A 16248-nucleotide genomic window follows, 5' to 3' on the forward strand; every position below is an offset into this window, starting at 1 on the left:
TACAAGTTAGTCAAATTTCTTTTTTCTGCATTGTAGTGAATGGTATAATGTTAATTCTCAGTCTTTTTAGATTTCTGTTCTAACAGATTGACTACAGAAGTAGTGACAGTAATCGACAAAAAGAATATACTGTCTACAGAGGAAAACACCTCAGATTCGTGAATGGAAGTCGATTTGTATGTGTTTTTAAAGTTTACAGTAGAGAAATGTTCTCATGAATGTATCTGTGATTAACCTTTTATAGCTCGGAAGTTCCCATCAGAATGCAAAGAAAAGGACGATAAGGAAGATGATTTGGATTTTGAGGTACTGTGCATAACTGATTTTTAAAAATATTAGTATTGTGTGATACGAAAACGTAAAATCAGAGGCTTAGACTTTATTTTCATCTGCTATGTGTACCCCTTATGTGTCACCCCTTTTTTTGTTGATGTTTCAGAATGCGCTTAATGGAGAATCTATGTGCTAAGTAGATTACTGCTTCGTAGGGAAATTCTCCTGGTTTCTAGGATTAATTTAAGAAGCCAGTGTGGTATAGTGTAAAAAGTAAGGCTTAGAAGTCACTAGAAATTCACATGGGACCTGAAATAAGTTTGTCTAAAAGTGAAAGAATTACACTGAGTCCAGCTGTGGGCAGATTTATGATTCTGTGGTATATCTATCTAGATGTACAAAGGTTCTAATTGGATTCATCGAGAGACAGTTTAAACTGCAGTATTATTAAGAGCTGGGACCTGAAAAGTTAATGCCAGGGACTTGACATATTGACATTTCTTTCTTGTTCAGTATAGACCCGAGGGAACATTTCCGGAGAAAGAAAAGTGTGAGGAATAGGAAACCTTGTGGGACTATAATAACAAGAGTATTGGTTGAGTAGTCTTTGGGAAAATATAAATTATTTTCACAAAAGAACTCCTCGAGTCCCTTTATGGCAGGCAGTCAAGCTGCAGCAGCATGAGCGTCAAATAATAGTGATGTAATTTAAGGTCACAGCTGTGGAAAGACATGGACAATGTCTGACCTCTTAGAAATAAGCAGCTGCTGCCTGGTGGTAACAGCAAAGGTTGGAAGTCAATAGACAAGTAGATTTTATCTGATTTGTCATCAGACAAAATGACTTTAATATTTGTTTGCTTTCGTTTAGGCATGACATAATTTTTCTTTTTTACTACATTTACATTCTATTGAAGCACTTTTTCTATCAGCATAATTTCTGTTAAAATATGTTGCTTGTTTTAAGCCCTGTTTACCAAAACAAAGCAGCTTTTCAACATTCTGTACATACATTATTTGACAGACTCTGAAAGTTCTCTTCATGGCATGACATGCATCATTTTTAACACTGAGCAAGTCCATCCTCATGAATAGTTTAAATATTTAATGTGGCATGAGTTATGGGAAATAGTGAGTGCATTGTGTTTTGTTTGAAATGTCATATTTATTTTTGATGTGGAGTACAACACAAGCTAGATATTTTTGAGAGAATTACTTTTTGAAATATGCATGAGTGATTATTTTCGTGCATGTGATTTGTTTTTCCTGCTCACTAACGAAATTCATAATGTCATGAACGTAAAGATAAGCTTGATGTAGAGAGTGTTGGCCGGGTGCGGGGCTGAAGCCTGTAATCCCAGCACTTTGGAGGCCGAGATGGGCGGATCACGAGGTCAGGAGATCGAGACCATCCTGCTACATGATAAACCCCGTTTCTACTAAAAAATACAAAAAATTAGCCGGACGAGATGGCGGCGCCTGTAGTCCAGCTACTCGGGAGGCTGAGGCAGGAGAATGGCATCAACCCGGAGGCGGAGCTTGCAGTGAGCTGAGATCCGGCCACTGCACTCCAGCCTGGCGACAGAGCCAGACTTGTCTCAAAAAAAAAAAAAAAAAAAAAAAAAAAGAGTGTTACGTGAGATTTTCTACCAAAATGTTTTGGGTGTCAACGCATGTCTGCTCTTAATTCGAACTGCTTGTAAATTAGGAAACTGTGCTTTACAAAAAGATTTCAATTGGGAAATTTTGATAGTCTTCATTACTGCTATTTCTCCATTGAAATTATTTATTGATATTACTTTTAACAGAGTTTCCTTGAGGATCTTTTACAGAATGATGTGTATTTACCCACGGCTACACATCCAAAAGAATTCGATACAATAAGTGGAAAATTAGAAGGTAAGAATCATTTTTTATTTAAAAAGTCATTTGACCAAATATTTCTCTAAAGTGATGAGGAAGGATATCCTCTAATATTCGAAGAAAGTAACCTCCTAAATGCAAACATGGAAAAAACCAGAATTGAAATGGTAGTAAATTGTACATCTTATCAGGTGTTAGCAACAGACTACATTGAGAGTGCTGAAAGGGAACTGAATTACTAGTTTGAATTCAAGATATTCCAAGACCTGAGGAAAATGAGAAAATAAGAAAGGAGACAGTAGTAAAAGAGGAAATGAAGACTGAGAAAGACAGACAGTACACGGAGTACAGGAAGGAACAAGAAGCAGGTTTAATGTAATGGAGGATGGTAAAATGAAATGATTCTTTAGGAAAAGGTCGGGTATGGTTAGAAATTTGGGAAGAATATAAAGTGACCTTCTAGTACCAGAACTTACCAGAGAGTTAGTTCAAAAATATGGTGACTCTTCCTGTCTTTCTCACTGGTGGGAAGCCATTAGGGATGGAAGCACCTGACCATGGAGAGCCGTGTTGTTTTTGCAGTAGGTGAGAATAAGCCTATATGCACGGCCACACATGTATGTAATTTGTCACATACACTCCGTATAGACCAGAAGTTTTCAGACTTTAGAAAGTCAGCTGGAAACCTTGTTAACAATTCACACTGTGATTCAGCCGACTTGCGATTCTGCATTTTTAATAAGTTGTCAGGCGATGCTGACGCTGGTTGTCCTTGGATCTTGCTCTGAGTAGCAAGAGGAGAGGCCTTTCGTGGGAGAAATGTGGAGGAAGAGCAACCGGATATAGAAGGTGAAGACAGAAAAGGGTCAGGAGAAAGCATGATGTTGCTCTTATTTTTGAGTACATTTTTAGCCAGAGAAGAAGCAGAAAGAAAATTCAGAATGTTTTACTTGAATACTTAAATTGTTGTTATTCATAGGTACTGTACTGATGTTAATATGGAAAATGTTATTAATATTTAAGAAGTCTGTTGCAACTAAATTTGAAACAAATATATCAATATTGAAAGCGTATTTGCTAGTCCTGATGAGTTTTGTACATCTTCCTCCATGAGTGGATCAAGAAGTATTGAGATGGCTAAGCTACAAATTACAAAAATGTTGGCATACCATTATACCATCTGAGTATGAAAATCAGTGAATATTATATTTAATATCATGCTCTAAGTATATATCCAAGCTGGTCAATTCATAACACTTTCACTGATGAGATGTGAATTGTACATCCAGCTGAACTCTCATCTGAACTGTGTACCTTCTCAATGACAGGACATGTTAAAGCACATGATGATTGTAATGTAATGATACACATCATTTTAATGTGTTGCATTAGGACACAGCGTAGCATTCTCTGTCTAGCTTTTTTATTTATTTTCTCAGTGTCATGATTTGCTCCTCTGATTCAAGATCACTTCTCTCCTCATCACTCAGCATATACGTATTGGTATTAACACTTTTTGCAACCATCATATATAAATGGTTGCACCGTGTTCTTGTCATTCCACAGCAACTTTGTTTTGTTCGGCGATTAGCTCGTCTTTCATTCATTTTAAGATTTCAGGCCGGGCGCAGTGTCTCAGGCCTGTAATCCCAGGACTGTGGGAGGCCGAGGCTGGTGGATCACGAGGCGGCAGATCGAGACCATCCTGGCTAACATGGTGAAACCCCATCTCTACGAAAACATACAAAAAATAGGCCGAGTGGTGGCAGGCGCCTGTAGTCCCAGCTTCTTGGAGGCTGAGGCAGGAGTATGCAAGAACCAGGAAGCGGAGCTTGGCAGTCCGAGATTGCGCCACTGCACTCCAGCCTCGGGGACAGCGGAACTCCGTCGAAAAAACAACACAAAAAAGATTTCTTCGTGTGCATATTGCATATTTACTTCGCACCACGTTTAATTAGACTCTCTTCATATGACTCAAAAGCACATAATATAATTACAGATGTTAACAAGCCTTTGATGAAGTTTATGTCCTGCTTTATGCTATATTCGAATTAAAAATGAAGTACTTAAAATACAAGTATGTACTCCCACACATTTCGATAGCCATTACAAATGTGGCTCACTAATCTTCAGAGCTATGCCATGTGACCTGTCTTGACTTTAAAATCTCCAGTGCACTCCTTTATAAATAGTAATTAAAATCATAGATAAGGTTGTATTTCCCTACTTGGTTTCTCCGCGTGGATTTTGAACTGCAGGGATAATCGCATCACAATTTAGAACCAAAGTTTTCAACCACACCTAGGATTCCTAAATGCCAAGTGATAGACGGTTCCTTGATGATGAGAAAGCTCTGAATGTTTCATCTGTGCCCGTTTTGCTTTTTTGTCTTGTCTTAGCAACCAGGTTAAAGCCTGGTATTTTCTTTATAAAGGGAATTTTTTTTTTTGTTTTTTTTTGAGACGGAGTCTCCTTCTGTCGCCCAAGCTGGAGTGCAGTGGCCGGATCTCAGCTCACTGCAAGCTCCGCCTCCCGTTCACGCCATTCTCCTTGCCTCAGCCCCCCAGTAGCTGGGACTACAGGCGCCCGCCACCTCGCCCGGCTAGTTTTTTGTACTTTTTAGTAGAGACGGGGTTTCACCATGTTAGCCAGGATGGTCTCGATCTCCTGACCTTGTGATCCGCCCATCTCGGCCTCCCAAAGTGCTGGGATTACAGGCTTGAGCCACCGCGCCCAGCCGGGAAATATTTTGGTTACATATTCATTTCTATCTCGTGGCATTCTGCTTTCTTTGCACTTATTCAGGATGTACACTTACCATATTTTTACCTAAAACAAGCATATGAATTAATTGTATCAATTCTCATATATGAATTTCTAAGATTTCTTCAGTGTTTCAGAAATAAATTTTAAAGATATTACTGAATCGAGAATGACCTCATTGTAATTAAAGCAGGTTTTTATTTAAAGAGTATTGACTATAATTTTAAGCACTTTTTTTCTAAAATGCATACATGCAATATGGTCATGCATATTTAGCCTTAAAATGTTTAGACATAAATTTTGTGTGTTTTAGAGAGTTTGTATCCCTGAATTGTCTTAATTATTGATCAATCATCTCTCAAGGGAAACAGCATATATACTTGATATCTCTAAACATATTAAAGGATGTCATACTGAAAAATTAAAAAGTAGAGAAAAATTAGAGATTAAGCATGTTTTATTATTATTTGATGAAAGGAGATATATTTCTGTGTCAAAGAAATGTCTGTTTTTTCTTGAAGCTAAGTTTTTTATAAGAGCTTTTTCATAATGCTAGTTTAACAACTTACAGTAAAACAAACATAATAAGTTTTAGCAACAAAGCAATTGTCGAATTCATTCCTTGAACACTAAAACTGTTACTTTCAATAACCATTATTCCAAACTTGAATTACGCAGGTTAATGATATATACAAAGGCTCTGGAAATTGACTTCTAGTTTTTGATACTTTCATATTAGGTTTTTTTTTCTTTTTTTGAGACAGAGTCTCCCTCTGTCCTCCGGGCTGGAGTGTAGCGGCATGATCTTGGCTCACTGCAACCTCCACCTCCTAGGTTCAAGTGCTGCTCGTAGCTCAGGCTCCCAAGTAGCTTGGGTTCCTGGCATGTGCCACCATACCTGGTTGATTTTTGTATTTTTTGTGGAGACAGGATTTCGCTATTTTGGCCAGACTGGTTTGCAACTCCTGGCCTTGAGACATCCACCCTCCTCAGTCTTCCAAAGTGCTGGAATTACAGGCATGAGCCACTGCACCAGGCCTGTATTAGTTTGTTGATGGGTATGCATTGACCTTTTTGTATAAGTGGATCAGAAATTTTAAGAGGACTAAACTAGAGAACCCCATAAATATAAAAATAATCGTATTTCACAGAGGTACAAAATGAATTTATTTATTAACTTTTATTCTATAAGTGAATATTTATGCTGATAAATTTAGAACATGCAATGATAAGTGAATTGTACCTTTGAACCCTCATCGCAAATTTGCAATTCCTAAATTGCAGGACAAATTGAAGAGCATAATAGCTACTTGTAGTATTTTGACATAAGTGATTCTCATGTGTTTCCTTAACCATATGCCACTGCATTTTGCCATTAGCTTGGACATTGTTTTGTGTGTGGGGGCGGGGTGTCATGACTTTGTCATCTTACTAAATACAACTTCTTTCCTTATATGGCAGCTTACTCCTACTGGTATTAGGATTTTTCTGCTTTAGTTATTGTCGCTTTAAATATCTTTTCACTGTGGAAATCTTCACAGCATGTTTGATGAAATTTATTTGTTAAATTTTCTCAGGGATATTTCTGTCACGTTGGCATGTTAACAAAGACAATACCCCAAAAGACCCCACAACCTAGTGTAATCCCTTTTCCATCCAAGCATGAAGATTCATCTTCATATTCACACTGTGTGAATGTTTGGTAGGCTTTGTCAGGCTTGCATATTATCAATTATATATGTCCCTTTTCTTTTAGAGTCTTCTGATAAAGATCGTCTTCTGCAGGTAACAACTTTTCTATTTTTATCTTGAATATTAACTACATATTTTATGAAGTATACATTATATATTATTTTATTTTCTAACCCATTTAGCCAACCTGTGGAATGAAAGTTTCTATTCCAAATAAAGCCTTAGAATTGAAGGACAGAGAAACATTCAAAGCAGGTAAATTTTGTAATTTTAATTTTACTCTGGAAAGAAGAATATTAAAATATTTGAAATGTTGAGAGCATTTTTATTCCCAATGTTGTTTTCTTTTCAAATTTGTTGGGAAAAATTGGTACAAATAATGCCCATGTTAGTATTTATGTTTGAGAAAATACCATTTACAAGTATAAGATTTAAAGATTTTAAAAATAATTGTGCTTTACCTTATGTGGTTCTACTTTAATGTCCAGATAGTATAAGGTTTCCAATTTGCAATTTCTGTACATGCTTGGTTTTCAGGCAGGTGAATTTTGAGACTAAAATGTTTGCAATGGTTCAAACGCTGATTGGAATTCTGATCTTTACTTAGGGAAAGTTTCACTTGCTGACACGACAGTTGTGAGTGTTGTCACTCTGAAAATCTAAAGAAAATCAGTTTCTTTTTTCTGATTAGGTGACTGTGTGTGTGTGACTTACAATTTTAAAAAATCATGACTTGACTCTTTGCTGGAGACAGTATTTTAGAAGAATGACTCTAAAGCATTTGGCCTTGGTGTCTTTATGCTCTTGTAAATTGCCTAGAGGTAGAAAACAGTCTAAATTAGTTTTTGTTGTCATTCCCACGCATGTTTAAACCATTTTACACCAGGCTGTGCACAGTAGCACACGCCTGTAATCCTAGGATTTTGGGAGACCACGGCGGGCAGATAACTGAAGGTCAGGAGTCCCAGACCAACCTGATCAACATAGTGAAACCCCATCTCTACCAAAAATAACAAAAAATCACCAGTTGTAGTGGTGGGTGCCTGTAACCTCAGCTACTCTGGAGGCTTAGGCAGGAGAATCACTTGAACCTAGGCAGCAGAATTTGCAGTGAGCGGAGATGGTGCCACTCCAGCCTTGCTAACAGAGTGAGACTCCGTGTCAAAAAGCAACAAACAAACCAAAAAAAAACAAAAAACAAAAAACAAAAAAAAAACACGGAAATTCAAAACATATGTGTGTGGTTATAGACTATGTATAGAATTTGTTTTCATGTCTTAAATTTTCAATAAATAATTGTACCCTGTACATATTTTATTGGAACTTCCTTTCTTTTTACTTTTCTTATATTTTAGATCTACTCAATACAGTTAGCTCTGCTTTGATTTAAGGCTCCATATTTTGCCGGGCGCGGTGGCTCAAGCCTGTAATCCCAGCACTTTGGGAGGCTGAGACGGGCGGATCACGAGGTCAGGAGATCGAGACCATCCTGGCGAACATGGTGAAACCCCGCCTCTACTAAAAAATACAAAAAACTAGCCGGGCGAGGTGGCGGGCGCCTGTAGTCCCAGCTACTCGGGAGGCTGAGGCGGGAGAATGGCGTAAACCCGGGAGGCGGAGCTTGCAGTGAGCTGAGATCCGGCCACTGCACTCCAGCCTGGGCGACAGAGCGAGACTCCGTCTCAAAAAAAAAAAAAAAAGGCTCCATATTTTGTGATTTTAACTCTAAAGCACATTTAATTAGGCTGTCTTTCATAGCCACTAAAAGTCAACATCAATGACAACTTGTAACAGAGAGCTTTTATTGAAGTTGGAGTATTTACTGCTTCAACTAATGTTAGAAATTAAAACGAAAGTATTTAAAATACAGGAATGCATTTTAAATATTTATGTTTTGGGGATGGAGTTTCACTTTTTCACCCAGGCTGGAGTGCAATGTTGTGATCTTACCTCACTACCACCTCTGCCTCCTGGACTCAAGTGATTCTCCTACATCTTCCTCCGAGTGCAAATACTCATTTGTAAATCAGTCACTAGAAAAGCAAATGTTATTACTGTGATTAGCTTAGAATAATGACTTCTCATTTTGTAGATGAGATGGGAGTAATGGAATAATAAATATATAAGTAAACTTGTGCTTCTGCCTTAAGAATGAAAACATAATTTCTATACATTGGAAGCCAGCAATGTTTTCTGCAGGGATTCATTAGAATTGTTTGAGCAGGGGAGTCCCAAGATTAGATTTAAGTGTCAGAGCATTCTGGTCATGGTATAAACCAGCAGTTGGCAAACTTTTCTTGTAAAGAGCCAAACAGGAAATATGTTAGGTGATGTGGTCTCTATCACAGCTTTTCAACTCTGCCATTGTAGCATTAAAGTAGTCATAGATAAAGTGTGAAGAAATAGGCATGATTTTACTCCAATAAAACTTCATCTGAAATCTGTTTGGTAAGCTGAATTTGGAATTTCATAACCATGGGTTGTGGAATACAGCTGTTTGCATTATGTCCCTTAATTGAGCCTGTGATACTGAGGCTCCACTAGCTTTAAGCAACTTTTTCAACACTTTTATATACTGTTTCTGTTGTGCTGATAACTGTTGTTCCATGATGAAACCCTAGCCTGAACTATTTCCCCCGAACTTGGAAATCCTGAGCGGGTACCATTGACTGACTTACTGACTGTGCAGTCCTTTTCACCTTCATTTTTGAGGGGGTCCATCACAATTCTTTTGCAGCGTTCATCATGTGGGGTGCCACCTGCTGGGTCCATCCCAGGGACCCTGAACTAGGGATGGATGAGAGCTGTACACTGAAACAGATGTTTTGCCTGTCATTGCGGCTAAGGGGCTCTGCTGCCTGAGTCTGCATTGTTGGCCTCGATAAGCCTGCAAAGTTTGCATTTATTTGGTACAGAATAAATGACAAACCTCTTGAGTAAACATCACTAGAAGGTAATTAACATTGCCAACCCCCAGTACAAAACAGTCATGTACCCTCGGATGATCAAAGTTTTGTCTTAGGACCACATGAGTAAACAAAGTATTTAGATAAACTCCTCCACATTCCCTAGATATTTCCTCTATTGCTACCAACTGAATGTAAAGAGGATTAGGCTACTTTCAGCCAAATCATTTACTGGCCGCTGGCCTTCCAAGAAGGTTTGTGTCTATTTCCTAAAACTATCTTTATAATTTTTCTAACCACTTTGTCTGATCCCCTACAGATAGGGTTTCTTTTTCCCTGTGAAAGCCATCAGTTAAGGGACCATGTCTAACTAGGAAATATAAATATAAAATAAATAAGTTTGTATTTCCAGTGGCAATGAAAAGATAAAGCAAATACAGAAAAGAGGTACAGTTAATATGATTTAGTGATTATTGAGTTTAAAAAGCTAGGGGAGAGAAAAAATCTCAGGTCATTCAAAAGTTCCCACATGGGGAATGCTCATGGGGAAGGAGTAGGAAATTGTCAGGTCAACAGAAAAGTGCAAAGAGTCATGGGACAGACCAACAGTTTTCTTTACATACAGAGTTCAATGAAACCCTCCTGTGGGATATTTTCAGTAGGTAATTGGATTACAAGTATTTCTAGCTGGAGATAGAACTCTGGTTGAAGATGTAGGTTTGGAATAATTTCATTATAATTATTAGGCAAAGCCCCAGATCTCAATGAGCTTATCCACGATGCAGAAGATGTAGAATAAGAAGAAAGCCATTGACAAAATCCTGGGAGTATCAACATTTCACAGAGTCACAGGACTTGGTAATGGAGACTGAGCAGTGACTAATGAAAAGTAGGAGAGGAGTCAGAGAAAATGATGTTGCTAATTTCTTTTAAGTGTGAGAATTTCAAGCAGTAAGATTATAACTGAAAAGTCAATTGGATTTAACTTACAAGTTCTGCAGTGGCAGTCTGTTTGAAATAATTATTTTAGAGTTGTTAAGTATACTGTTAATGTTAATATTTCTGGTGTCCAAGAAGAAATCTCCCAAGATCCTATCTAAGTTTATGCAACTAAAGCAGCATACATACACAGGGTCTGGGAAACTGTCTAGACTGGGGAGCCTGTGTGCCAGCATTTTTCCAGAATTGTCAAAACCTAAGGGTCATGTGTGAGGAAAAGTGTTGTCTTTTTTATCTGCTTCTTGTGGAGAATGGAGATCTGTATTGTTTTTCTCTCTCTCTCTCATTTTCTTTCTCTCTCTCTCTCCCTCTCTCTCTCTCTCTCTCACACACACACACACACACACACACACACAAGTACGGTAAGATGATCTGTGTCCATGGATTACTCAATATTCATGGATTACTCAGTATCCATGGCGGGTATTTTCTAAGACACCCATTGAATGTCTGAAACTGTGGATAGTATGGAGCCCTATACATCCGTGCTTTTTTTTCTATAAGTGCATATTTATGATAAAGTTTAATTCATAAATATGGCACAGTGAGAGATTAACAATAACTCATAATAAAATAAAACAATGACAATATATTGTAATCAAAGTTAGGTGAATATGGTCTCTCCAACTGTCTTGTGTTGTACTCACCCTTCTTTTTCATGTGATGACTGTGAGATGTTATAATGCCTATGTGATGAGATGAAGTCGGGTGAAGGAGTTGTCATGTGGTGTTAGGCTACTCTTAATTTCTGGCTATCTGACTACATATAAATAGGTGGATCATCTGCTTCATGTGACGGTGGATCATTGAGCCATGATAATGTTGGTGGTTGGGATTCAGGAACAGATCATTTTGGTGACTAATGGGCAGATAGCATATACAAGGAATGATTCATGACCTGGGTGAGATGGAACAGAATGCCTTAATATTTCATCATACTCCTTAGAATGACATGTTATTTAGGACTTATGACTTGTATATTTCCAGAATTCCCTATTTAATATTTTTGGACTATGGTTGACCATGAGTAACTGAAATCACAGAAATCAAAGAGACCCAGATTTGCAACTGGTGTGTGAGGGCAGTCTCATGAGACTGAGTCCTCAGCCTGTGAGATCTGAGACTATTTCTAGATAGACAGTGTTGGAATTAAATAGAGGACAACCAGCTGTCTTTTGATACAGAATTAATGGCTTATTTGTCGGTGAAGAAAATCCTCCACACATTTGGTCACAGATGTCTTCTGTTTTAATGATTGTGGTGTGAAAGCAGAGGGAAATCATGTTGTGTGTGTTTTTTTACACTTAGAGCAAATAAGAGAGACTACTGTATACTCTGTTCAAATGCTTCTAGTTCATTTGTCTAGGAATTATACTTTCTAAGGTTGACACTGTCCACTTATACTAATTCTGCTAATAATACAGTTTTCTGTCAGTCTTATAGGGTTGTTTGGATTACAACTATTGTACACTGTAGTTCACTTGCAGAGATCAAATTGTGATAAATTCTATTTTTCCTTGCATTTGAGAACTATAAAGGAAGGGAAGTAAACATTTTTAAGGTATTAATTTCCTACCAATAGTATACTTAATAATAATTTTACTATAGTCTCAATGTATGGTCCCAAAGGAGTACTTTATAACAAATCATCTGAGTCTTTGTAACAAAGCATCAGAGTATTATGCTTTTTAAATCAAGACCTGAATCATGCACGAAAGTGTGCATTCTCCTTTTAAATTAAGTTGAAATCTCGCGATGTCTCCCAGGCTGCTTTCAGACTCCTGGGCTCCTCAGATGATCCTCCTGCCTCACCTTCCCAAGTAGGTGGGATTACAGGCATGTGCCATCATGCCCTCTTATGTTTTTAATATTTTGTATTTTTTATTTATATTGTTGATTTAATATATTTTACTTTTTTTTCTTTAACAGTGGATATGAGTTCTGTAGAGCCTATATCCAGGTAAGCTTTGCGGTTTTTTAAATACATATGTTAACTCAGAGAATATAGAGAAAAGAAACCACTATCTATCGAGTATTCTACTCTGGGTTAGACAACATATTATGTGCTTAATATTTACCATCTCTCATAGTCATCACACAGCTTTGCAAAGCATCTGTGCTACTGTCACCTACTTTGTATTAATCAGGCAAATGTGGTTCAGAGAGGTTGATTAATTGACCCACAATTTCATAGCTAAAAGGCAGCTGACCCTTGAGTTTGCCATCTGCTTTCCTTGCTCCTAAATCCCTCTCTTCCCCCAGCATAGATTGATGGATACCTGTGTATCACTAGGATCAAGGCACAGGTCCAGATGGGATCAATTCAAAAGGTTTCATTTTGTTGTATGTTAACTCTTTTTAGAGATTTCCCTTAGAACACTGGTTAATCCAAGACTTTGTTATAACATGTTTAACAGTTAAAGTGGTAACCAGTTCCTTGTTTTATCATCAAAGTTTTTAGAGCAGGTCTTACTTAGCTGTGACCACAAGGCATAGGTTTTTATTTCATAAGGAAGACAAGGTAAATCCTATAGATGAATTATTTTACTTTTAGTGGAGAATATCTATATATAGATATATTAATAATATTTAGAGGCTATATCTTATAGAATTCTCTATTTACTGACTTCTTAGTTTAGTTTTTCTTCAAAGCAGTACCCTGCCTAGTTGCATGCACTCTTCATTTTTTTTCTAGAGTCTTTTCTCTTCTTCTATGAATTATTTATAATCATTTCCTGATTACTTTCTTCTCTCATTTCCTTGGTGTTCTTTTCTTCTGTATTTTTTTTTCCTTTCTGCCAGTCCCATTTTTCTATAGCTAAAATTAAAGCACATGGAATTTTAGGATTTTAAAGACTCTTGGAGACTAATCAAAATACTTTCAATGTAAACCTGTATTTAATATCCTGCAAAAATAGTTGTTCAGATGGAGAGTCTGAAACTCAAAGTGACTTATTTAAATATAGGAGGTAGCAGAAGTAATATTTACACTCATTTCAAAGCCCATTACTCTTGTTTTATATCTTCATGTAAGTGAGTGTTTGAATAATAGACAGGAAAGGAATGGATCTAATTAAACAAATGGAAAATGATAAGAATGGAATAAGCTGGAGAACCCAGTAGTAGTAGAAGTAGATAAGAATGGAATTATCAGGGAAAGGCCAAATTTGAAGCAAAACAATCCCAGGATTGGTAGGAGTAAGAGTTTTACCAAAGAGATCAGAATATTGGATCTTATGACAAGTTTGGTGAAGACAAATTAGAGGAACAAAAACACAGATGACTTTGGGAGTTATGTAGAAAGGCATACTAAAATAGGGTTCAAAAGAAGTCCTGAATAGGTTGCTGCTTTTTTGCTTGTTTAATTGGAGGAATGGACAAACTTCAAGCTTTCTACTGAAAGATCTAAAAAAAAAAAAAAAAAAAAAAAGAGCCACTGGGGAAAGTCTCCACAATCAGATAGAAATGTCCTATTCTGTTCTTTCACCCAAATTTCACAGGAGTGGCTTAAAGCCCCTCGAGTGCTAGGGGGTTGAAGGTTGCTGAATTACATAGATCTGTGGCTCAAAGCAGGTGTCCCCTTCCCTTTGCCTCTTTTTCCAGGCCTCTGATGTCCTACCCATGTACATGTAAAGCAGGGGTAAGATTGACAGTCAAATAAGTCATGGAGCTTCTGCTGGGTTTTTGGTAACATGCTTATGCTGGAGGTGAATGACTGACTGAGACTCCATTTAGTTGTTTTTCAGGAACAGGTAAATACAGAGCTTCTTGGTTGGTCACTGAGTTTATCTTTTCAGTAATCTGTGCTTTGATGAGCAGAATATTTAAAGGTCAGAGACTGCCATGAAGTCCTGCAGAAGAAAGATCTGGAAGTGGGAGAAATTTTCACTATATATAGTGACTTCCACTTCCAGATCTTTCTCCCTGTGTACATATAGTACTTAGAGAAATCCAACTATCAGGACTCAGTTTTTCTACCAGACTCTCTCCTTGGGTATAAGTACCTATGAAGATTTTTAAGGCTTTGCTAGTTTATGTAGCCCTGAACAAGGAAGGACAAGTATAAAATCAGTAGTTAGATTTTATTATTTTTAATGTTTCAATTTTTGTGAGAAAAATATTCCCAATAACAAATATACATTTGTGATTGACATTTGTAGGTTCAACTTTTCAACATTTCAAATATTTCAGGGACTCTCTGTAGTGTTTTAGGGTGAAGGGAAGCAACGGGGCCTTTTTTTTCTTTTGCCTTTTTTTTTTTTTTGAGTCTTTTTTAAAAGGCTGTTGGGCTTTTAAAGTGGTTTCTATGCTTAAAAACAAAGAATGTCATTTTCCAGTGACACAGATTAGTCTTTGAATCAGAGATAGACAATGGATAAGGGCAAGGTAACTGTATCTTTCTTCCTTATTTTAGGTTATCAAGTTTGTTCCAGTTTAGATATCAAAAGTTAAGTCAGTCATTAAGTACATTTTCAGTTCATCATAGAGGACAGTTCATGAGCACGAATTAGACTCAGGGTATGCCAATTATATTGACAGTCGCTATTTTTTGTAAAACTAAGAGTGAGTGTTCATTGAATGTTATAGGTTAGGGAGGTAGAGTCAAAAATAGGTAAATAAAATCTTGTTTAAAAACAGAGGGCATATTTTAATTATACCAAGAAATATGATTTAATATATCGAGGACTGATCTTTCCCCAGATTTTGTTTTTTGTTCTCATTTTTTTGGAGTGAACACCAAGATATGAACTAGCAGATTTCCTTTTTAAATATATGAGTTTACTCATTTTTGTATCTTTTTCTCTAGTCTTTTTGGCAAACTGACTACTGAAACTTCACAGTCTCCAAAAGTTGAGGAAGACTTTAATCTTGCTACCAAGGTAAAATAGTCCCTTGTTAAGTTGATTTTCTCAGTTGGAATCTAGTTCTGTATAGTATTTACTTTTCATGTTTAGCAGTGGTGTATCATTATTTCATGTTGGTAATATAAAGTTGGTCAGATGAAAACATTTTATAGAAATATGAGTAGTTGATTGAAACAGTTTTTTTTTTTTTTTTTTTTTTTTTTTTTACTTCAGTAAATAACAAATGATTGGTAAATACTTTCAGGGTGTGAGGCCCAGTAAATGAATGGGCTGGAGAATACACAGTGACAGGAACATTATGTTAGAAAAAACTTTTCCACAATAGAGAATGTATAAAATCTGGTAAAGGTTTATTTGCATAAGTAAACTTACTGTGACTTTTAAAATTATTCTATTGTAACTTTAAAAAAAAACCTCATGCTTAAATTTATCTTTAATGGATCCAGTTACTTACTATAGTAATCAAAGAATCTCTCTGATAAAGTTCAGTTTCAAAACTGTGCCACATAGCATATAGGTTTTTTTGGCAGATATTAGTTTGATTTCATGTAGTTTTTAGGAGAGAGCTTTTTCTAGGTTTCTCTTCCTGGTTTTTTAGTAAGACCAAAATAATATTAGAAATTGTGAAAATTTATTTGGGCATGGTGGTGCATGCCTGTGGTTCCAGCTACCAAGGAGGCTGATGCAGGAGGATTGCTTGAGCCCAAGAGTTTGAGACCAGTGTGGGCAACATAGCGAGACCTTATCTCTAATTTTAAAAATAATGGTAGAAATTTAGAAATGTAAATTCTCTTTCTCAGAATCTGTATTATTAAGGCATGCCAGTGTGTTTTCTAAATTATTTCATTAAAAGTATACTTTAAATTCTTTAACTAAATGAAGAATGC

The 16248-nt window shown here is 36.7% G+C and overlaps 1 protein-coding gene across 1 annotated transcript in view; it reads left to right on the plus strand.

Annotated features, from left to right (window-relative positions):
- LOC117083176 (ankyrin repeat domain-containing protein 30B-like) overlaps positions 1 to 16248 on the plus strand; it is a 109540-nt gene that overhangs the window by 48651 nt on the left and 44641 nt on the right. The window contains 6 exon segments of the mRNA XM_033210517.1: positions 245 to 306; positions 2082 to 2172; positions 6656 to 6684; positions 6774 to 6846; positions 12426 to 12456; positions 15304 to 15376. Coding sequence (XP_033066408.1) covers positions 245 to 306; positions 2082 to 2172; positions 6656 to 6684; positions 6774 to 6846; positions 12426 to 12456; positions 15304 to 15376 — 359 coding nt within the window.

This window comes from Trachypithecus francoisi, unplaced genomic scaffold (assembly GCF_009764315.1).
Source record: "Trachypithecus francoisi isolate TF-2019V2 unplaced genomic scaffold, Tfra_2.0 Contig00298, whole genome shotgun sequence".
NCBI lineage: Eukaryota > Metazoa > Chordata > Mammalia > Primates > Cercopithecidae > Trachypithecus > Trachypithecus francoisi.